The sequence below is a fragment of the Amblyomma maculatum genome, chromosome 7 (genome assembly GCF_055883805.1).
Source record: "Amblyomma maculatum isolate TAMU_Amacu chromosome 7, ASM5588380v1, whole genome shotgun sequence".
NCBI lineage: Eukaryota > Metazoa > Arthropoda > Arachnida > Ixodida > Ixodidae > Amblyomma > Amblyomma maculatum.
In genome coordinates, this window is record NC_139350.1 from 53,530,438 (window position 1) to 53,554,293 (window position 23,856).

The 23,856-nt window shown below is 46.1% G+C and overlaps 1 protein-coding gene across 3 annotated transcripts in view; it reads right to left on the reverse strand.

Annotated features, from left to right (window-relative positions):
* Positions 1-23,856, reverse strand: part of LOC146183221 (uncharacterized) — a 235,550-nt gene that overhangs the window by 61,080 nt on the left and 150,614 nt on the right. For 2 of the 3 annotated variants that reach the window (XM_084609090.1, XM_084609089.1), the window contains 9 exons: positions 19,468-19,530; positions 15,603-15,680; positions 10,153-10,215; positions 9,501-9,626; positions 7,745-7,894; positions 6,375-6,473; positions 4,386-4,502; positions 4,222-4,284; positions 1,620-1,721 (listed from right to left, as the gene is read on the reverse strand). In XM_084609090.1, the coding sequence (XP_084465216.1) occupies positions 1,620-1,721; positions 4,222-4,284; positions 4,386-4,502; positions 6,375-6,473; positions 7,745-7,894; positions 9,501-9,626; positions 10,153-10,215; positions 15,603-15,680; positions 19,468-19,530 (861 nt within the window). The remainder of the gene's footprint in view (positions 1-1,619; positions 1,722-4,221; positions 4,285-4,385; positions 4,503-6,374; positions 6,474-7,744; positions 7,895-9,500; positions 9,627-10,152; positions 10,216-15,602; positions 15,681-19,467; positions 19,531-23,856) is intronic. The other variant, XM_084609091.1, reaches the window with a different exon arrangement.

A 23,856-nucleotide genomic window follows, 5' to 3' on the forward strand; every position in this document is an offset into this window, starting at 1 on the left:
AAGTTTAAGTCGACTCGTTTTCTTCGCTTCAACAGCAATCTTTTTGTCGCCCCTTAGCGTCTGTATACCATTGACGCCATTAGCCAACGTATTTTACTTTCTTTATTTTCGCGTAGCCGCTACCCGTTTCAATCATCACTTTCCCCCTAAAGTTATCCCCAGCAAGCGGTATGCTTATGTGACCTTCGCGATTGTGGCAATCTTTCACAAAGCAGTGACCGCGGTTATTAGTCTCGTTCGCATCCGTATCACTGGAAACGTCACACAAGCTCAGTGAAGGTATTAAACGAGTAAATTACACTCAATGACGTAAAAAATGCGAACGAAAAAGAAACACAGCGGCCGCAAGATACACCGCGGCCTCCTTCTCGGCCGTCTCATTGCTTGCGCTTGTCGGCAGCTAGGTGGAGCCACATGTTTCAGCAAACTCGTAAGGGTGCCATAGTCGTCACTAGGCCTATATTGTTCTGCATCGATGGAACACTATCGATACGGCGCTATGAAATTCTCCAGCGCCATAGTAAATGGTCTACTCATAGAACTGCCTATCAAACCCATTCTCTCACAATAAAAGCAAATTGTGACTAATTTCGGCTGCACTTTAGTAGCGGAGCTAGCGTGGAAGCGGACCGAAGCAGCCGGGCCACAACGGTGGCAGTTGGCTGGGAGTAGAAGTTTGCTTGTATCGCTCCTACCAACAGCTAGGTGCGGGTCAGCGATCATCAAAAAATATTCATTTTTTACGTTCGGCTTATTATTTACGAGAACAACAAAATTTAGGACGCTTTTTGTATCGTCGGCGCGGACGGCTTGCGAGAGGGAGGCGCAGCCGGCGATATGGGGTGGCGGTGCAGCAGGTGCGGCGGTCGGACTGGGGTCGCGCCCTGATTGGTCCTCGCAGACTGCTGCGTTGGTCGGCCCTGGGGCACGGTGCTCTGGGGAGCGGCCCATCGCTCGACAGCCCGGCGAAATATCTAGCCCGGCTTTACGCGGCGAACGGCCTCCGGGCGTCTGTGTACGGGTTCTCCGCCGGAAAAATAGCTCCAGGTGGGTGGGCTTTAATGGGGTCAGCAACAATTTTGCTGCAAAACATTTTAGTGGCTACAAAGTGATGTCGGCAGTGCTTACGAGATTGTCGTGTCAAGAACGTTACGGGATGAGGCTTCGATGCTGTCCAAATATGCAGGTTTTGCTGAAGCCCCCTCTACCCCACTCCCAAAAAAGAAATCGCGTCCTGCTGAAATGGTGCCTGTGGACCGCACATACGGAACACTGAGCTCGTACGATTTAAATTTGTTCACGCTATAGAAACGCCTTTCGTGTTCTGTGGATGCTATTTCCATATGATGCGCATGACGTAATATGCCACCCGTAAGAATTTCTGTTTATGCATTGTCTGCAATAATTCCGTATGCTCTTCCGTATGAGCCACACGGTAAGCGTGAAATTATAGGAATCTTCAAAGGGACCACTTCTATAGGGGTAATTGTCGAGTTCGGTTGTGCCGAAAGCAGTCACAATATGCGGGTTTGATAGCGCATTAGCTTTTTTGATGTTTTCAGATAAGCCCGCTTCATTCGGAGTCCCCAGACACTCCTGGACAGACAATGGGTACTGACCTCCAGAATGATGGTTTTTCCTTCCAGCTCTTGGTAATGAACGACGCCCGGGTCTCCTCGATCTCCTTTTGTTCCGGGGATGCCATCCAGGCCAGGCTCGCCCTGCAAAAGAGGCGCGTTCAGCTGCCTTGGCAGCAGTTGGGGACGACACGATTCACAGCACAGACGAAAGCTGGTAGCTGCTGCAGTGGAAAATCTCCGTATTGTAGCCGCCTTTTAACTAAAAGAAAGAACGTGCACTCAACTCGAACGCGGACGGCTGGAAGAGAATCACTCTATAGCTTATAGAATCATATGACGTAGCGACTAAGTGCCATTTTTACCTGCAATGCCAAAAGATTTCCCTTTTGAATCCACTAAGACTCCGCCAAAAAAAGTTCATGGCAAAATTAGGCAGACTAGGAAATACAACATGGCGCAAAGGCATTCACAAGTGATTACGTAAGGTTCAAAGCCACACGCAGCTTGTGGTGCACGGAAAGGCCGCACGAGATACCTCACAAATCAGCATGGTTATGCAAATAACTGTAAAATGGCCTCATGTAATCCTAAAAAAAGATTCAAGTGCCAGAAAACACATTATACCCAAAGCTGCCTAATGAATCTAAGTAAACCACGACATTCCGATGACGTACAATTTTAACAGAGCGAGTTTTAAAATATAGGGCGACCCTATCGCATAGGCACATGGGGGAACAGCGGGGCTACTGTACTCATGCGCAGAACGCCACGCTACAAGGAAGAAGGGTGTGGCTAGGTGTGGTTAACCTTCTCTTATCCGCTCATCCTATTCTAAAGCTGCCTAAAACTATGTTGGATCCCAGTTTGGGACTTAAGACTGAATGCAATTTTGTTTAGAACTGAGACGAACATCTAAAGCAGAACATTGTCACTTGCCTGCCATGTTCTTCCTTTCTAAATGTTCTTTTAGCCCACGATACCGGATTCTCCCTTCATGTGACCAGTGGGAGGTGACCAATACGCAGAGTCTCCTTTCATATCTGCCTTTGGTGAATGTGTATAGTTCACCGTTCGAAGAGGGTCCTGTAGTTTAGGAGAATTTAATTTGATCATTTTCTCCTCTTGCAGCGACAGAGGAAGAACTTCGCCTGTCTTTGGCGAGAGTGTAGCGAAGCAGCTGTGACTGCACGGCGCACATAATGGCTATTTCACGACGCCGGCGAATCAGCGTTTTTAGGAATGTCCGCTTGTACGAGAGAAAGTCACAAGAAGGTAGCAGGCTGAACACGCCCGCCTAGAACTGTACCATGCGGCACATACTCTGCTTCTTCGCGCGTAGTAATACTGCGTCCATGTCGCGAGCAGAGCAGTGTACATTCGGCCACTTGTTTTAGAAGTGTAGCGCGAGCATCGATGTCCACGTGCAGCGGCACCGAGGCGATACAGAGCGGAAAGGAAACGAGCATGCGCAGTAGCCAGCGTCGTCTGCTCGGCTGTTCTACTTTGGGCGAAGCAACCCCACGAAAAAAGCGCGGTGGCCGAGTCATGAGAACGTTATGCTTCGGAATTGTTACTTTGGTGCAAACGCGTAACGCTCCCTGCCCGACGCTGTGCTCTTGTCATGTTTGCTGGTAACATCGGGAGGGCGTTCTTTTCTCTAAATTGATGCACCGATATCGAGCGTCTTCAACGAATAGCTTTTTTTTTTCAGCAGTTGTATCTAGTTTCTTACGCCTGCCATGATGTTTATAGCAGATGTGTGTGCTTAAAATACACTGTCCGCTATAGACCTAACGAGGGCCTCCTAGGCGCCATCATATTGCTAGCTGGGCTGTTGTGTGCGCTTGACGTCAACACGGTAGAGGCGGCAGCGGAACCGGTTTGCAACAGTCCAGAGAGGAGGCGTTTCGACAACCTCCTCGCCCGATGCAAAGGTCTATATACAGAGCGGATAAAATATAGTTGGCCACAGCTTCTTGGGAATCAGATGCATAGCATCCGATAATGAGCAGGGGTTGACTCGCGCTAATCAGAACGACTTGACAGACGGCTCTCACTACAGCCCTTTCCCTCGTATGCTTTCGCCTCTCCTTCGCCTTACGGCGCACCAGCGGTTAGCCGATCGACCTCGCGAGAGAGTTTTAAAAAAGTGTCCGACTGTGCAAGGCGTGAAACATACAACGTCGGCGATGCCGACAAGCTTGTTCCGCGGCAGCGGCTACTATAAGATTCAACAAATGGTGTGAAATCTTAGGCAATGAGCGCATCTAAAGCTATCGTGTGATAAATCTTTTTCTACTTGTTTTTTTTCTTTCTTTACGCACACATGAAACGAAAAAAAGCTTAAAATTTCAGCTCGGCTTTCATTATTCTGCTTATGCGATCACTATGTCTACTACAGAATAAAAATGACCCGGTGTTAAACATCCAGCGGGTGTACACATAGTCTTTCTCTGGACCAGTACATTGTACGAGCTACATGACGCTTTATTAATTTAGTGAAATTAGAGAAGTGCATGCGCCCGCCTTGATCGACTATAGTGGGCAGCGGTGATTGAACACAAACGAATAAATAAACTATAAAAGTTTTATACAACACAATGCGCACGGCTCGTTGCAAACGTAACGAAGAGTATACGACCTTTGGTCCCACTCGTCCTGGCGGTCCCTGGGGCCCTGTGAAGCCTCTGTCTCCTTTATCACCCTGCCAGATAGACACAGAATGCATTTCGTGAAGGTGATGCACAGATGAGCTAATCAGCCGTGGGAGTGGGATATGGGGGGGGGGGGGGGGGGGGTCCTCACCTTCGGTCCCGGTAGGTAGTGGGACAGGCCGCCGAACTCGAGGTCACCGTCCCGTGGAACCGTGTACACGCTTCCTGGGGGACCCGGCGGTCCTGGTAGACCAACACCGGGTTCTCCCTGCAAACGCATATGCCTCAGCACTCACTTGTGCACGACACGCACATGCGGTGTTCGAGTAGCAAGGTACCTCGTGTGAATATTGTTCAAGGCAACAGCCACTCTATTATTAATGGCTGTCAGAGGCGCCGAAAATAACGAATCAAGCCGCTTTTGCAACTGTAAGTGAGCTACTGTGAGCTACTGTAATTTTTCCCTTTCACGCCCAAGGAACTAGCACGAAACAATGGACAGGAATGCTAAGCCGGAGGGTGGATGCCACGGTGAAAACTTCAAGAGGGACTATTTGTCTATTGCACGAGAGGAGCAATTCGGAGGACAGATCTTACCAGCCTGTCTCAACCGACGTGCAGGTTATCTGTCACTGCTTTAGGTGATCTTTAGAAAAAAGCTCGGAGTAGCTAGTACTGCCACGCGCGGGTTGTTGTGCGGATGTGTGTCTTTGGAAAGCAAACAAAATTATGACGGACTTTAGGGACTAAAGTAGTGAAAGGCGAAAGCCTGAGAAGTCATCTTGTCTAGCGCTCCTGCCATCTGCAATCCCACACTTGAACGCGCTCCAAGGAACGCTACGCGACAGGAGCGATAGCGTACCATCCAAACGGACACTTGTCAGAGAAAGTGTGAAAGATACTGCGCCTTTCCTCCAGAAGTGTCATCTTGTGTGGCGTTCCCAAGGCGGATGTACCTTGGCGTTCCTGCCATCTGCAATCCCACACTTGAACGTGCGCCAAGGAACGCCACGCGACAGCCGCCGCAAAAGCGGGACACAGTTTGCCCACGACAGTATGAGCCATTAAAAGCTTTCGCCTTAAAAAAGAACAGAACCGGATTGCAATATGCTCTTTTCTGGCCCATCACTCGTAACGCTAAAATATTCACGTAACACACTGGTAAATATCCTCCAATTTTTTTAGCTCTTCTTCCAAGATTTGTAATGTCTTTTCCTGATTTTAGAGTTTCAGGTCATCCATTTTACCGGGGTTATTTCCTTGTTGATTTGTTGTTTTGTTCTTGTATACAGCTTTTTTTTTTTCCAGCTTTGGCCATGCATTACGTAAAGCCGTGAGAAAAAGTGGTATACTCTACGCGCTTTGAAAAAACTGTCCATCAGCGTTTTCTGAGAGTGAAGCGGTTATTTCTGAGATGTGCATAAGGTACCCTCTTAATTTACTTGTCATCTTATCTAAGATATTTTGTCTGGCGCATCTTTTTGTGCTGAAAAGATCAATCGTAGCGGTTCCAGTGGTCTCTACACTTTTGCTCACGGATGTACATGTACCTGCATTTTTTTAGCATCGCGTAAGATGTTTTCCACTCGTCATTGGCTTTGGTATATTATTTAGTTCTAAACTGCGTGATCTAAAATGCCTAAAGTTACCCATGGACTATAAGCATTGGATAAGTGCAGGGCTCTGGATTAATTTAGACCGCTTGGTTTTGTTTAACGTTCGCTGACACAACACAGCACATCGGCGTTTTTGCAGCTCGCCTCCATCTAAATATGACAGCGCAGCCGGGACCGAATAAAAAGCAGCCTTCGGATCAGCAGCAGAATTCCATCGCGCTGTATAAGGCTGCCTAATTGTCAAAGCATTTCGAGCATGACATGAGTTTCACTCTGTGTCTATATTTAACGGGAAGCTTGTTGCAAAAACGTTCAATGCAGCGAGCGGCCCATCATGCCCACACTGTGACAGAGTTCTTGCTTTTTTGGAGTGTGTTTTTCTTACTACCAAAAGCAAAATTGAGCCCCATGAAATGCAGGATAACGGAGAGTGAAGCTTCAGCCGCCTTCTATAAAGACGGGCGATGAGATAGCATTTGAGAAAGAATTAATGTATTTTGTAAATCTCGGCTTCGCCATCTGACCTTTGGTCCTGGTGGGCCTTCTGGTCCGACGGGCCCTCTGGGCCCAGGGAGACCGGGCAATCCCGACTGTCCTTGCTCCCCGCGTGGCCCAGGCGAACCCTGCGAGTAGCATTGGTCAAAATCATGAGCAGATTACAAGTTTAAACACCAGAGAGTAATGCCACAAAAATGACTGAAGCTCTTGTTTTTTTTTTAAATGATCAAACAGAATGGACGCTACAGCGTCAGGGATTTCCAAATAGTCTTACAATAATGCTCAAAGCGACAAAAAAGAGGAACTATGAAATCAGGTAGGGGAGCGGTTGAGGAGTTTACGCACTGCTAAGAAAGAGAAAAAAAAAAAGTTAATTTCCTGCGTCTTACTTGATCCTACGGAATTCTCTGAAACCAATTTGTTTTCTGATCTAAATGCTGCCAATTCTTAACAGATATTAGTTTCGGCGGTTGTCAAGTTTGGTTGCAGTCAGACTCTCTACAGATACTTCCTCCCCCCACGCAATAAAATCGTCAGTTCATACATATGAATACAGAACTTTATCTACTGGGCTTCTTCGTGGCCCGACTCTATCAACGTCCCACGTGTATCATTTAGAGCAATGTTCCTCGGCCGCATGGCCGTTGATCGTAGTGCCATCCTCTTAGAGGTCCTTATCGAGTAGCTCAGGGAAGGAGCATTTCACTGTTATTTAGGGGCTGGCGTGTTTTGTCACATCCCTCTTCGAGCCAAGACGATCCGGTGTGTGCTGTTCCACAACGCATTGCGTCCACCAGTGCTTGTGCCGGACACACGTTACTTGCCCACAAGGGTGACCCGGCCAACGGGCGCATATGGCAGGAACCTTGGCTACAGTCAAACCACTCGCACTGTGACATCTGTTTGCAGGGAATCAATATGCTATAAAACTGCGCCTTCGTTCACATTTTGCTTGCAGGTTTGCATGTTTCTATGACACATTTTGCGTGTCATAGAAACTGAAATTACCGAGCACTTGTCATCTGTCGTGAGTGCGCTGTGTATGTCATCCTCGCGAGCGAGTAGCTATTTATTTGCCTCAGTTTAAACGTAGTAGCCTCAACAAACAACGAAATATTTATTTCTCTGCGAGAAATTTGTGAGTCACAAAGCAAAAACAATTGATAGACCACCAATAGCGGATCAATTCAACATGCTTTCTAGGGAGGCGCACTCCTATTTCCCGAAAAGCAGCAGCTGCAACATAAAGTGATGTCGCATATAGATATGTAGCAGGCGTAATTAACGGGTAATTGCTGGCGCCACCAAAAACGCATTGTCTTTCTCGACTCGCGAAACAGAAATTCAAGCCAGATGACAGGGGCGAAATGGAGATGTGGGGGCGAAAGTCAGTCACCTGTTGTCCGTCTCGGCCTCTGGGTCCTTGATCGCCTTTGGGGCCTTGGTGGCCTCTCGGCCCCGGCAAGCCTTGAGGTCCTCCCGGCCCAGGCCTGCCATTGAAGGGGCCTGCCCCGCTGAACAGTCCTGACGTGTAGCCATTGTCCAGCTGGTGATTAAGGAAGAACAGCGCTTGTGATTTCAAGATACTCCATCATTTCAAATTTGAAGAACTGCTATCGAAGATATTTTGTATTCATATTAAATTTCCCAGCCCACCCCTCATGTAATGTCCCCGGACCTTTGAGGAATAAATAAATAAATAAATAAATAAATAAATAAATAAATAAATAAATAAATAAATAAATAAATAAATAAATAAATAAATAAATAAATAAATAAATAAATAAATAAATAAATAAATAAATAAATAAAAATAAATAAATAAAAATAAATAAATAAATAAATAAATAAATAAATAAATAAATAAATAAATAAATAAATAAATAAATAAATATTCTCTAGCTCTTGTTGTAGATCTTGCGTGGAGGCCACATGACCTGTGCGCTGGAGAAATACTTGTGCGCCATCGGTGTTCTCTATTCCCTCTCGCATTTGTGCAATAGTCGTCGACTGCAAGCTAATAAAGGGATGTCTTTCACATTACGCGCACCTGTGCGTGTACTACGCTAAATGCAGAAAGTGGACAGGGCTTGGCAAGCTACATCTGCGGCCTCCAACTCCTGGGCGCGTGCAAGACATCTTGTACGATCACTGGTTAGAAAAAAAGCCACGCGTGCCATCACAAATCTGCTGTCTTTCTTCAACGTTGACATTCGGATTTACTGGCATGGACACAGGATGCATGTAACAGCAGAATAAGACACAAAGACGCAGCAAAACAAAACAGAGAGACACAGAGACAGGCAGCATAGAACTGGATCTGCTTTTTAAGCATTCTTCCCAGAGAGTGCTCAAAATCGCTAAGATGGGATTCGTCTTCAAGAAAAGGCTTACGTTAAGTCGCCACCTTTCAGTGTTGTCACAGGATCAGGAACTAAATCTTCATTATACGCGGTTGTCTCGCACTACAGTGCTGTTGCCATCTTGTTCCACATTTCGACCCGTGCGTTGATACTTAAAAATCGATTGTCTGTTTCAGAGTCTGAAGCCTTTTACTTTGAAAAAAAAATATTAAATATGATAAGAAAGGAAATAAATATGGCCGCGATTGGGTTTCGGACCCTCGGTGGCGCGATCAGAACAGCTTCGCTGGCCACCACACTAAAGTACCATGATATATCGCCGCCGCATCCAGTTAAATATCCGTACTGTGAATGAACAGGTACGGATATGTAACTAACGTTCGACAGATCGTGATCGTTGAAAGTACGTACTTTTAAATGCAGATGCGCCGAACAACCATTTTTCTCACTGAGATTATAGTACGTATTTTTCATCCGGCATGAAACGTCATTGGGGCAAATAAATTTATTTTTGAACTTTCACATCTAGGAAGGAAGTTTTGTTGTTCCCATTGACAGAATTACGCGCTATTTAACCATTTCCGACCGGTTGTAGAAACAACCTTTAAAATATTTTTTTTCCCTGTATGTTGCTGTTACATTTATTTTTGAAGGTGAGTGTACGTTCTCACTTCGTTATGTAATATTCTTATCCTGCTATTGACTCTTCGTGCATGGTAAGTTGATTAATATGGACACGAAAGAAGCCTCGCTCTTACTCGAGAAGATACATCGGTGCCGATGTCTCACCTCAAATATCCTCGGTGCGGAAGGGCCTGGCTGCCCTGGTGGGCCCGGCAGGCCCCTGGGTCCGGGAATACCAGGCTGTCCGTCCAGTCCTGGCTGGCCCGGTGGTCCCTGAAGTCCCGGAACTCCCTGTGGTGAAATACACATATATCAACCAATATGATGCGTTTTCATAAAAAAAAAATATTGATAACACCTTCAACCCGGATATGCAAGCAATGTTATCGGTAATAATCACGAAGAAAGCACTCTGGTATGCATGCCTGTTTGCTCCTTGTCCGTAGCCAATCTTAGTGAGGCAGACAGAAAATAAAGTACAGATAATTTGATTGCTTGTTTCGGCAGATGATTTAATGCATGTGCAATTTTCCAGCGCTGGTGCCATACGACGAACTAGTTTTTCTTGCTTATTTTTATGAAAACTCAACATTACATACTTAGCAGGTCAGCAGCAACCGGCCAGACCACGTGCTCAACGAATAGCCGCTTTATGCTGTCGTGGTTAATGAGAGGTTGCTGTGAGAGACGATTCCTTGCTTTTCAGAAGTGAAACAAATTGAAGCCGAAAGAATGAACGATTGACAAGAAATAACGCAGGAGAATTGCTAGTTAAAAGTGCCATGAGGGCTCCGTAGAACCGATGGCCCTTTCTTACCTGGGGTCCTGCTGGGCCTTGCGGCCCTGGTGGCCCCTGCGGTCCCATGGTACCAGGAGGACCCTGAGTGGTATTGAAATTTGATCACAGATCAAGGTCGCCTGGCAAGCAGTCTGCCAAACTTAATTCAAGCTGGACATTCCTGCCGAAGTGGCGGGAATGGTTAGGGAGACCTCGCCCACTCTCATTGAGAAAAGATCTCATCTGGGGCCAGTGGGAGACGGTGCGTGCACAAGAAGCCCCTTAATATCTTAGAACATTTGCAAGCATACGTTTGGCCGCGTTAAGAATTGTGCATTCGGTGAAATAAGCGGTCGTGCGAGGTAGCGAATGCGCTATAGGCAGTGAAACATTATGGGACTTCCTTTTTTTTTTGCAGGGGGGAGGGGTGGGGGCAAAAAATAATTGCAGTTCTACTTCGCAATTTGTTACCATCGGGCAGGGCATACGGCCTCCTCATTACTTGAGTTAGACCAGGCGGCTGGATTACGCGATTGAGCACCAATAATTTTTCTTTTACATATTTGGGCCCCTTAAGCATTTGCTGTCTCGATAGTTCAACACCAGTTTGTACCGTCATGCCCAAGTAAAATATTTATGAGTAAACCACAATCTGGTGAAGTAAGAGGCACCTACTTCCTCTCGGGACGGCCTCAAACTGGACAGAAAGCTGCGTTTTCGAAGCGACCCTTTCCTCAAATGCGCTGGTCTCGCGCAATCACGAGTTGTTCCGAGCAGTTGCATCGCACTGGCATCTCGCATTCTACAGTGTGCAATATGCAACCGTCACCAAAGAAACATCGAATACCGCAGTGATCTTAATTCTGCAAACGTCAAAATGACGCCCGGATGCGTAAAAGTACACGTTTAAATGCTTGAGCAGTAACGATAACATTGGACATCATTGGGCATCTGGCAGATTCTATGTAAAAGAGACGCGGCTACTGCTTTGCGTTTCGCGCTTTGTTTCACGAATCACTGTCAGAACATGGACATGACTTTCGTCTTAATTATTTTCCACGATAACAGTATCCTGCCCCTTAATAGTCGCATCATTACCATTGCGAGCGTTGGGGCACAGAAGAAGCCGCAATCGATGCACTGCAGCACAAGTTGCCTAATGGCGGTGCTTTTTCATTCAGTTGCGTCAAATATATCGGAGGTCACCTATTTAATACCCATCCGAACATTTGATTTGAGCGCTTATTCCACCTAAGACGCTCTATAAATTTGGGGCTATCTTAAGCTCGGCCTTTAAGGGTGTGAGGCTGTCATGTTAAAGGCTCCCACGTCGGCCTCTCGAGTGTGATCCTCGTTCATACTGATGGACTTAGCTATTCGCTTAATCACTAACCCTTTAATGTTTGCCTCTATTATCTCACACATGCTAATCGACATACAGCAGTAAGTTACCACAATAATGTAAAAGACTACCCGGCATAGATATAATCCCCCATTTGAGCCGTATGAACGTACCAGCGTGACTTATGGGTAACGCCAATCATCTTTCAATCTGGAGCCTTAGCGCCCGCGGCTTTGAAACAGCGCTTCACGCGCGTGTCCGCAGCACGCATATTGCCCATGTGAATTCCAGAAAACCTCAACCCGTTACAGCAACTAGGACATGGAAGGAAAACCCTGTGTAAAGATATTCCGGTTATGACGACAGAAGGCTGAGAGGGAGAAAGAGGAAACTCTTTTTGTGGACTAGCTGTCTGTAAGCTAAGCCACCACAGCTCCGGTCCTGCCCGCTACCAGTGCCCGCTACCAGTGCCTGAACCACCGCTTAACATTTGGTGGAGGTGCGAATTTACATTTCATTTCCTCGCCTTGGAGCTCCGTAGCCGCCGCATTCCGATCTCAATGACTGATTCCAGCACCAACACTACCGGCCCCGCTTCCTCGGCCATGCTCCGGGGTACTTCGCTAGCGGGATCCGCCGGCCTTCAGCGGTACCGACGATCAGAACGTGGAAGACTGGCTTTCGTTGTACGAGCGCGTAAGCACCCACAGTAAATGTGATGACGTGTTTAGGGTCGACAAAGTGATTTTTTACCTTACGCGAGTATAGCATAGTTGTGGATACGCAAATCACCTTAATACCAGAAACACATCTTAACACCCGGAATACGCCACAGACTCCGGATCCTCTCTCTCAGACTTTTCAACCTCCTCCTAATGCTTAGGATATAGCCAACCGACAATACCCTCTTCGTCTTCGCTGTGTGACTCCCTCTGAAACATTTGACCTGTTCTTCACTGTATAGAACTGATAGTATAGGTAATAAGGCAAAATATTTAACTGTCATCCAATTTATCTCATTTAACGCAAGTAAAGAACAGGAGTGGTTCTCGTCATTCCTTACTTGTCCTGTCCTTTGTGTTAAATGACGCGAACGCGATGATTATATATTCCAACTTGACTAAAGGTAATAGCGCACAGGTAGACACACACACCCGAGTAAGAACAACCCAGGCCACACGTTGTATTAATGACCGGGCAGGGATCATCTGCGGGCTTTAAAGGGTGGAGGGACAAGTATGGCGGAACATTGCGCAAACTGCACAGCATGTGAGCCGCGACTGAGTGTCATACGCTTCCTGAGCAGAGGTCGCGCTAAGACAGCGCGTGAACTGCTGGAAGCTTTTCACCTCAGAACAACGGGAGGTAAAAGTTGAACGATACGTCGGTGAAGCTGTGCAAGGCAGAGATCAAAATTTTTGAGCGTGGTTTGTAATCTTTTGCATTAGTTATGTCTGGGGCTTTCCATTATTGATATCTACTGCACATGTCTCCCTTTCCACGTATATTTTAATCAAACTGCAATGCACCATGCAGTCCTCCTTCAAGTTTTGTTAAATGATAGTATATGCAAAGTCCGTTTAACACTAACTACGATGACATTTGCGTTATCAAGGTAGCAGTGCCAGCTTGTAAGCAAGCCGTGGTCGACACTGTTTTTAACCTTGCAAAAATACAAAAACAAACAGAAGTGTCCACAATGCGTAGACTATGAACTCGGCACGGGCTCGTTTTGCCACGGGACCGTGCATATGCTGCGATTGAACCTTACTTTGTATCACTTCTCGCTCCGCTATAGGCAAGAAGAAAGCGAAGCGGTGTTTGCTTCCTTAAGATGATCGCAAATTTGTTCTGGGCGAACATCCGCACGAGGCACCAACGGATAACTAACTTTACAACGACGCTCAGTGGACTCTTGACAAAAACTAAACACATCTTAACAGGCCAGTTCGGCGTGACGGAATACGTGTAAAATTGCAAACAATGCTCCGCACAATATTCTTTATACGTATATGCGGCGAAAATGTGAAAGCAGGTACGGTGATGACCGTCAACTTGCACGCCAGCTATTCTCGAATAATAAAATACAAAAATTATATTTATTTTAGGATATATATTTATTTTGATTATTTTGGGAATATATTTAGTTTGGTCGTGTATGGTTATGGTGGGGTATCAGCTCACTGTTGCGGCATAAGCCCTGGCAGGTCAGGCTATACACGCAACCGTATCAGCTTTGTTTTCTCTTTGTTCGTTGTTGGGAGTTTGCCCAAAGAAGGGTCTTCTGTAGCCGAAGAGCTGCGTAACGAATTATACTTTTGCTTAACAGCATTAAAGTGTACACTGAGAACAACTGAGTGCCTTCAGCAAACGCGATTCGTTTTCCGGCTATGTTCACGTATGACCGGCAGCAGTATAAGCGATAAAAATGGGAAACCCCCACCAGTTCCTTAAAACTTGCAACGTCCTGATCTAAACAGGCAGGTTGCGACCGATTTGAACTCACTGGCGATGCAGCGTAGTCTTTGGGATCCTTGCCCAAACGTGGGCGTCAGCGAACGCATTTTACTTGTGTAATTGGCCGGTGATTGCGACACTTCGTTCTTTTTTTTTTGTGTCTTCTAGCCTAGAAAAGTTCCGAGTCAGAACGCGGCACTCCATTAATACAGGCGAACTTTCCTTTGGGTCCCTTTAACGTCATTACGCTTTTCTATTTATGCTGCTCAATAAGTATGCTCAATAAGGAGCGCTGTGTTCGCCTCTGTAGTCTTCCTTCTTCTTCTTTCCTTTGGCCGCATGCCTTTGCGCTGAAAACTATGTCCTTAAATCTAGAATACCAACTAGCCCAACAACTAACTCAATAAAGATGACTTTTCGAATGTCCAACCGCCGAGCTAATGGAATGGAATGGAAGGAGCAGTTAACTCGATCTACACTGAAGTGCGAATACATACAACTGTCAACGGTTCCCAGTATTCTGAAAGTCAAGAACATGCTAAGCAGTGCAGTAAAAATTGTGTAATAAAATATTTGATTATGGATTTCTTTAAAACATTTACAGTATCAAATACGCGGGCCAATGCAAGGAGTGCACAATGCAAGTAAAGTTTACAACATTACGCTGGATTTAACAGCGTACAAAGGGAATGCGGAGTATTTAAAATGAGAATCACAATCGTGTGTGAGAGGTGTGGTAACTATAGTATACGGTAAAAAGCAAGAACCTTGATAGTAATAGTCTCTACGAAGCGCTAGAGTAAAAATTCTGGCTTCTATTTAGGTGTTTTTGTAGTTTACGTGGTGTAACGTCCTAAAGCGACTCATGCAATGAGGGCTAGAGTAGGGGAGGTTTCTGGCTAATTTCAACCACCTGGGGTTGCACTACACGGGTGCTTTGCATTTCGACCCAGTCGGAGCGCGGCTGTCGTGGCGTTCGAACCCAGGTGTCCTGGTTCAGAAGTCTAAAGCCCGTAGCACTTAACGATCACGATCGAGCAGGTGCGTTTCATTTATTTGTAACGAGGTAGCTAAGCATGACGCCATTACTGAACTCGTATCTAAAAGAAAAAAAAAAAAGAAGCGTCGATATAGTAATGAAACACTACTGGAATGCTTCTATCATGTTTCCCTCATTTCTGGTTTAATATAGATTTAACACCTTATGCGTCAGTTAAAGAAACAATATTTACTGTAGAAGTTTGGCGCGCGGTTATGTGTTTTGGGGTATTGGTGCTTTGTTTATTAGCACCGTGAGTGGTCCGTTAGTCTGTATTTACAGTAAATACATTTTCAGTCTGAGGCATCTGTAATCTGTTGGTTAATTCTCAATAGATATAGACGAGCCGACATATAAGCATACTTGTGAACTGGGCGTGGCAAAAATATTACGAAGTACAAACTATTCTGTTGCAATTAGTAAGTATGGCGAATAATTAACGAAATATTTTTCATGTGCATTTCGTTATAAGCAAGTGTCAGTTTATTTTACGTGACATTATTTAATAACTAGCACGGATAAGTAAATAGTTTGCCGACTTAGAGACTACGTGACCCGAAACTAACTTTCTAGCAGCCATCAGGTAAATCATACGTCACGCTTCCGGAAGCTGATTAGCACGATCTCCGCGAATTCACTCTGAACACTCACCTGCAACCCGGGAGGGCCATCTTCGCCAGGAGGTCCCCGCGCAATGGTGGAGTTGGTGGTGCAGTAGCACATATCCAGCTACGCGACAGCGGAGGAGATTAGTTAAACATGACAGTACCGCTACACCCACTGCACTTCACTTTTTTTTTTGTCGTTTGCTACCGGCGGTGGTAAGAACGCGCGCTGGAAATGTCACTAGCCGAGCGTTTTGTTTTCCGTGCCGTTGGGTTTCTCACGGATGCTTAAGCATATATATATATATATATATGAAAGCACTGCCCAGGGAACGCCGCCAAGACGGCATGCAAGGCGGCCATACTGCACGAGGAGACTCTTGTGAACGTTTTACCTGCTACAGCCATTGAAAAAAAGTATGTTTATATGCTTGCTGTGAGCACATAATAGACATAATAGCACATAATTCACTGCCAGTTGATACCAGTTACCAATTGTTACAATATTTTCACTAGAGTAACACGCTAATACGCATCGTGATTAAACCGTCTTTATTCGGTTATCTGCTTCAACCCATGAAATGCCTGAAACTAACATTATTAAGAATCCCTACAGCTGCATAACGTGAATGTGGTCATGACCAAGCGATTACTGGGGAAAAAAGTAGGGCTTCTGAATAATAAAAGTCGACAGCAGACACCGCATTTCGTGACGCACTAGCTGTCAATGCGTTTATGCTGTCTTCAGCTAACACTTTGTGAACGCTCGCCTTTCGATTAGAACACCTCGGAAATCCGGAGCGGTTGGCCACCCTGAGTCACATTTGTATTTTCTATCGTTTTCAGCGGCATAGTTGCTCTGTGACTGCAATGTGCACTCAACATCTGTACGAGCTTCAAGTCAACGAAATTTATCAGCACGTGCCAGTCTCGGTACGCTTTTTCTGCATTGTATAGCACCAGAGATGGCCGTCTGTGACTGCTTTTGCGAGAAAGGAAAAGGCTTAGCCAAAAGGGCGTTTTGAGGCCTCTTTGTGAGTGGAGTTCTGACAGAAAATCTTTGCGACACTTTATTTAGTTGTATTCAAATGCAGTGGAGGTGCTTATTAGGACATACAGTGTAATAAAATACGAGCGTGCAAGGTGAAACGATGACTTTGTTGATCTTTACAGGGCGCTTGAAACCGTACTTTCTTCAATATTCTAGCGCAAACCATTGAAGTCAAATTTGGTCAAATTTGCAAGCTTTGCGTAGAGCACATAATATACAAATAACTTTTGAAATGTGCTCCTGGCGACCGCTTGCAACCGGTTGAGGCGACACATCCCTGTGCGCAGTGCGCGCAAACCTCCCATGTGACGTCACATGGGCTGGCTGTGCGCGCCCGCTCATTGGACGCTCCCGAATCGCGCGGGCGAGACGTAGCGCGATGGGGCGCCGTCGCGACTTGTTGACTAGTTGACTTTTTTTTCTTTTTTTTAGAGCACAGCTCTTTGGCACCCGCTCCTGGGTTTCGCGTCGGCGTCGGCCGCGTCGGTCTCCCTCGCAACCGGCTGCGCGCCCCTTTCATCCCCCCAGTTCTAGCTGGCGCTTCGGCAACCGGAGCCTCGCAGGAAGAGGGGGAGGGGGGTACACTCAGCGGCGAACGATAGGGGCAGGAGCGTGCGCAGCAACCGGAGAACACGAGGAAAAGAAGGGGGGGGGGGGAGGGGGTTCGCCGGAGGCAGCGCTAGCAGCGACTGACTGATGCCGCCGACGCCGCAAGCGAGTCAAGGCAACGTGACTGCGTAGAACACCGCCGCCGCCATGCAGAAAGAGGAGGAGGTGGTCCCCCTCCTCTTCTTGGGTATGGCGAGAGTGCTCTCCGGTTACCGAAACGCCGGCTGATCAAGGTGCGTGCATCCCGTTCTCACTCGCTTCACTCGCAAGCGGCGTCAGCGGCATCAGTCAGTCGCTGCTATCTGTTCGTCGCGCAACGTTCCTATGGGCCCACGCGCTGCCTCCCGCAACCTCCTGATAACTGATCTCTTCATTTCTCCGACCACAAAGTTTCTTTCATGATAGCCAAGAACTGTTTCTTGAAGGAATACGTGTGAAAAATTAAAAAAAAAGTCTGTAATTGTACATACGTGTCTTACTCGAAGTCTTTGCCTCAATCTATCGAAAAGGTGAAACAGCTGATAAGCTGCGCTCAAATTTCGCATTAGGAAGTAACGTAATTGTCGGCAATTTTTTTTTTCTTGCGCACCGGCGTGGGCTGCGTTGAGAGAGGAGGAACATCATTTTCGACCGCCTGTATCTTCAGGGCTAATTAAGGTAGCTTAAGAATTTTTGCGTCGCGGGGACGATTGATGGAACACCTATTGCTCTTGAGCTTTTGTAACTAGCATGGGATCTTTAATGACAGCGCCAGCTGGGGAGCTTACAGGGCGATGATAACGTTGACCAAGCTCGACAGCCTTGTTGCGGTGCCGATGAAGCGTTCTTTGTCTGGGTGTGCTCTGAGGAATTAAGCATTCTGTATGTACAGTGATGGAAAGGTGGATATTGTGTAGAATAAATAAAATTCACCAAACATTTGCTAACTGTCTGTGCTTTCGGTCTTTTTTTCCATCACGAAACCGCTCTCTGAGAGCATCTCGCATATTTCATCGGATGCGCCTCATCCGGTTCAGAATCAGAGTTCTGCCCGATCGGCGCGCTCTGGCACAGGCGATCAAAGCTACAGCTGAAAGCGACGTTACACTGCTTAAACCTCTAAATTCCTTCGGCAGCCAATGCAGGCCGGACGTTAGTGCGTTTGTCATGGTTGTCTTTCAAGGGCTTGTGGAGAAACAAGCACTGTCAAGATTAAGGCGTTATTCGCACAGACAGTTCTTCCAAAGCTGACGATTTCTTTACGAAGAATGACCATTATAATACCTGCGCTCCGTGCTGACCCACCGCTTATCTTCAGCGCAGTGCGGCGACAAAGCCTAACTTGATCAAGGCAACGCGAATGTCGGCGACCACTTAAATGATCATTCCAGCATTTCTATAATACGTCCTTATTGAACAACTAGTGCGACAGCCCGCTTTTCATATCTCCTCAGTTGCATTTCCCCATCCAGAGAAGTACGCGGTGCCTTTTTTGATTCTATGTCGCCTCTCACCCGTCACCCTGAGCAAAGCCGTCAGTATCGCGCTTCACTCTGGGGTCTGCGCGGAGACTTGGCACGGTATAGAGCCTCAGCGCGAACGTCTCTATACTCCGTTTCAGACATCTGGTGCAACGCAGCGAAAGCTACGCAAGCAGTCCGCAAGAAAAAAAAAGGAGGTGTATCACTACGCGCTCGTTTAGTGGCCGAGCGGTTCTTGCGGAAACAGGCTATATTCCGAGCATACACGTTTGCAATAGCTTGCTTCGCATGCCTAGACATCTTCGCAGTGCAGATCTTAGAGAAAAATGCGCACCGAAGAACCATTTTCTCAAAAAGAGATGCGCAGCGCGGAGGGCACAGCCAGCGCCATCTAGTGGCACAGCTGGCAAGGTTGCGTGGCAGCGAAAACGCGACACGAACGAAAACGACATGAAGAACATACAAATTCACCGAATCCAATCCTTTCTCCCTGGAAAAGGTGCTCTTTATGAAGTTGATGGCAAATGTAAGACGTAATAAGCTTGCAGACAAAATAACTATTATTTCCTCTCGTCAAGAGCAGGCACTATTTTTCATCGCGGATGCGGAGAGCGCAAACAAGAGCTGTAGCTTTGGCAGTGTTGCACTTGATGTATGAAACGGAGTTTAAGGCTGCCGACGACACTCAGTTGACCCTTATGTCACGCCAATAGTGCAACCCGTGTGGTCACCGCGGGCACCACTTCCGGTTTAGAGTCAACAGCGGTTGTAAATGGAATGAAAAAACTCACTTCTGAGATCACGTCAAAATCTGTCCTCGATGACGTGCGGTCCACGAGCCGTGTCACTTGTGTCTTGAAGTAAACAAGTATAAAAAAAAGATGTAGGAAACACATGCTACATGTAGCTATCGAGATAAAAGTGATACAGAAAGCACATCAATATTTGACACATTAGATAGGACACAGCACACAGGACACAGCACACTACAGTGACAAAGCACACAGGACAAATAACTTAGCGCTCCACAACGCTTTATGAAAGCTTAATACGAGTACCAGGTGAACAAAATTTAAGATAAGAAGAAATGCTATTTTTTGCGCCAAGCGACGACTTCATTCAGAGACCTTTCTTGAGAAAAACGCAATATCCATTCCATTAGCCAAATGATAACAAGGTAATTTATTGATAGCTGAGTAAAGGTTGGTGTTTTAAAATCGGCTTTTTAAGGTACTAATATGGCTTTTTGTGGTGCCATAGTAGCAGAATCGGTGGACATCAGAAAACGAATGAATTCTGCATTTTGCATTTAAGCTGGTTAACATATCTCCTATAGTTAACTAACTAGTTAACGCTCTAACTATTGTATTTGAGTGCTAGATGCAAATGAAAAAACTTCCCCGGGGGGGGGGGGGGGGGTGCGGTGGCACTTAAACCTCTTATGTGTGGCAGTGCAATAGCATTTCGGTCCTGGCATGCTCAGATATGTCTGGATATGCAGCGGTGCCATCTACTCGCGCTATTATGACGTCAGACGCTGTAATCATGATTATGAATAACCCTGACTATCTATATCTGTGACTAACCACAGTCATAGTAATGGCTTGTCATATTTGCTGTTTGTCGATAGTCATAGTTTGTCAGTCAACAGTTCATCATATTCATGGTTACACATGTCATATTTAGTCATATTCATATACTTAGTCAAAGTCATGGTTAGTAATAGTCACACTAGAGTCATAGTTCGTCACATTCATGGTTATTCACACTCATGTTTCGCCATAATCACATCCATGGTTAGCCATAGTCGTGGATACTCAGTCATATTTTTAGTGGTAGTCACGGCTAGTCAAAGCAATAACTAATTATAACTATGACTGACCATGACTATGAGCAGCCATGGCTCACTCATCATGACTAGCCATGACTATGACTAATTATGACTATGAATAACCTAAACCTAATTATCACGATTAATTATCAGTGATTATTTCGTTATTATTGATCTCTCGATTTACAGGCGCTAATGACCTTTTCAGGTCAGACTTTGATCTTGGTCACACGAAATGTAAAGCAATAAATACTATCGCATTAAAAATTTCAAGTGGCCGTTAGTAACGCCGTATCGCTTTTTACAATTTCGATAATGTGATTACCCTGGGCGCATCGCGCGCCAAATTTTCGCCTCCGTGCACCCGAGCACGTGTAATGAGCGGGCCGAGAAGCGACGCCGATCACTGTACGCCAATCCATGGCCTCTATCTGGTGTGGGGCGGAGCAGGGAAGAGTAAGCAACACTGCACCATGAGAGGGAAAAGCATGTCACGTGGCAGGTGCGTAACGTAGTGACGCCTATGACTGACGCCACATCACTGCGCGCGTATTTCGAGAAGTGCGCGTGGTCGATGAAATTTAGTTCGCCGCAGAGTGGAGAGAAGGCGCGTTTTAGCATTTTAAAATGTGACATGACTATTACCCACGGGCAGCTGCGAGTCTCCAATTACTGCATTCAAGCGCCTAAATTTAATAGCTAAAAAGGAAACTATTAGAATATAGCCTAATATTGTATTATATAGCATGATTCACCTTTTTTACTGATGTCCACCAACACTGGTGTTGCAACGTGAAACAAGCCATCTCGATGTCTGAAAAAGCTTCTCTTTAAAAATCCCGGTTCAGTTTCGTTAAAACACGCGGTATTTTCCTGTTACTCCTGCACGTTTTTCGAACTCGTAGCGGCCTAGCTGTGTGACTTTGGCTTTCTTGTAATACAAGTGCCAGGTAGCCGTTGGAACGCGGCCGCTTTGATTGAATTCAGGTGGAGGTTAAATTGAGAAAGTGCAAGAATTCAATGTTAGAGTACAGTGTGGAACCTAAAATTATGGCGCCCTTAACGCACGCACGCACACACACGCGCGCGCATGCATGCACACGCGCAACACACACACACACGCATGCATGTACACACGCACACACACACAGGCACGCACGCACGCACGCACGCACACAGAGCGGAAAGGCATTCTGAAGTGATGCTTGCCCGAACAGAGAAGTCACAGCAGGTAGAAAACGAAGATCATGACGAGTATACGACCACAGTTACAGTGGCCGCAGAGCTTTCACGCAACACCTGCGGCGGCCCAAGTTTCTACTAGCCAAACTAAGTGGTTGGCGCGGCGACCGCTGCTGGCAGTTCTGGAGCTAACGTGGTGCTGTAGACATGAGGGAGGGATCCAGGTTAGGCGTTCACCCCCACTTCAGTGGGAATTAAGCCTACCACTGCGTGAGTCACGGACGCGTGCGGCCTTGCGTGAGTGTAGTTGGCCTCTTGCACAATTGGAGTTTAACCTAGTTGTTAGGAAACTTATCAAGCAGCCTCCATCATCAAGCGTTTGGCGTGTTATCTGTCATTTGTGCTACCTTTCAGTGTTTCGCAATCTCCCTTGCTCCGACATCAAATGTTTCGCCTGTGGTCATGACTGTACCCTCGCTCTTACCACGTTCAATGGGGACACATCTTTTAACTTCCCAAAGGTAAAATCACATACATACGCATAACGTCAGAGGCAACAGACTAAGTGTGGTGACTAGCGCCGCGCCCTCGGCATGAAACAAGCCGTGCTCTATACTCCCTACAAATATAGACAACAGCTTCTTTGCCCCCCCAAAAAGTGAATTATCGTGTTCGCAGTTAGCTTATGAACTAATGGTCCTCTACAAGACGAAACACCAACTTGCCCAGCTTACCGTTCTAATTCATCTCCCCTTAATATTCGATTACCCGTGTCCTTGTCCACCTTACCTTACCACTGCAAATATCCTAATAACACTTCTGCATCTATTGGTGAATCTCGACCATCCCCTGCTGTGCACCCATTTTCACGGAATCCATTCCCTGTCGATGTCCAATTGTCCTCCTCGATTTGGGCATTTGATGGTTCTTTTGACAACAGCACTTGGATTGACTGTGTCTGATGTAAACGGCAGAAGCTATCACCCAATCTATACTGCCAATATAAATACTCGCGCCTAATGTTGCGTATTCTGTATATGTTCAACATGTTTCAGTTGCTTAAACAGTTACTGATGCCATTTTCTTTTTGCGAAATATACGCAGGCTAGTTTTTCTATTATCTTAGTTTTAGCTAATCTCTTCGTGCATAGCTTGGACAATGGTGGGTACCCAACCATATATCTACGCATGTACTTTCGCATGAAAAGGAATAAGAACAGCTCGGCGCCTATGCGATGCACGCATTTCTTTTCGTACTTTTAGCTGTGTACTTTTTATGAGGCTTATATAGAGTAGGCGTCTTTCTTGTGCTTCTTATATAAATATTTTTATGCATTAAGGTGAACCACTGGTCCAGTCAGCATTACCTGCTGTTGATGGGCATCTAGAGACAGGAATAAAAAAAAAAAAAGAAACATTTAACTAGCATGTGTTCTCCTGCCCGCGCTGCTTTTTCCTAGTCACTGAACATCACAACTGTTCTTTTTTCATAGCTCCCTACGCTGTGCCCGAATTCTTTTCCTCTTCGCTAGCCTTCATGCTTCAACCCGATAGGTAAATACTGCAAATCTACAGCCATTGCACATTGGTAAGCTGCTGTTTATGAATCAAGTACACTGCCAAGTGCGATCGAACCCAGTCTTAGTAATAGAGCGATTTTATACCCCAGAAGATCTTTTTGCTGGGCTAGTCGGTGCATGTTATGAAATGAAGAAGCGCCAACAACGAACGAATACAACTAAGTGACACGAACAAGCGCTTTTACTGACAACTGATTCTTTATACTAGAAGAAAAAAATGTTTCATTTTCTGTCTCTTTCACGTGCTTCCTATCGAACCTTGAGTCTCCGTGGCAGCCTCGGATGCCTGCAGTAGCAACAGAGGGCTTTAGAACGGTCGACTTTTTCCAGCGTGTTCCAAATACGCTTGCGGTATACTAGGACGTATCGTCTTCGCCAAAAGTAACCATGCTTCTCAAGCTTGTAGTAGAGCACTTATGACACCCCCTGGAGCTAGAAATCCCTGAAGTTAACAAGAAGGCGTGTCTTTATTTTGAACAACTCCTGATTTTTAAAAGAGCCCAAGTGGCTCCACTATGCAAATGTGAAACAAGATATGCAGTCTAGCTACATCCAAGAGAGACGGTGCCGTGTCACCCGCTGCTGCT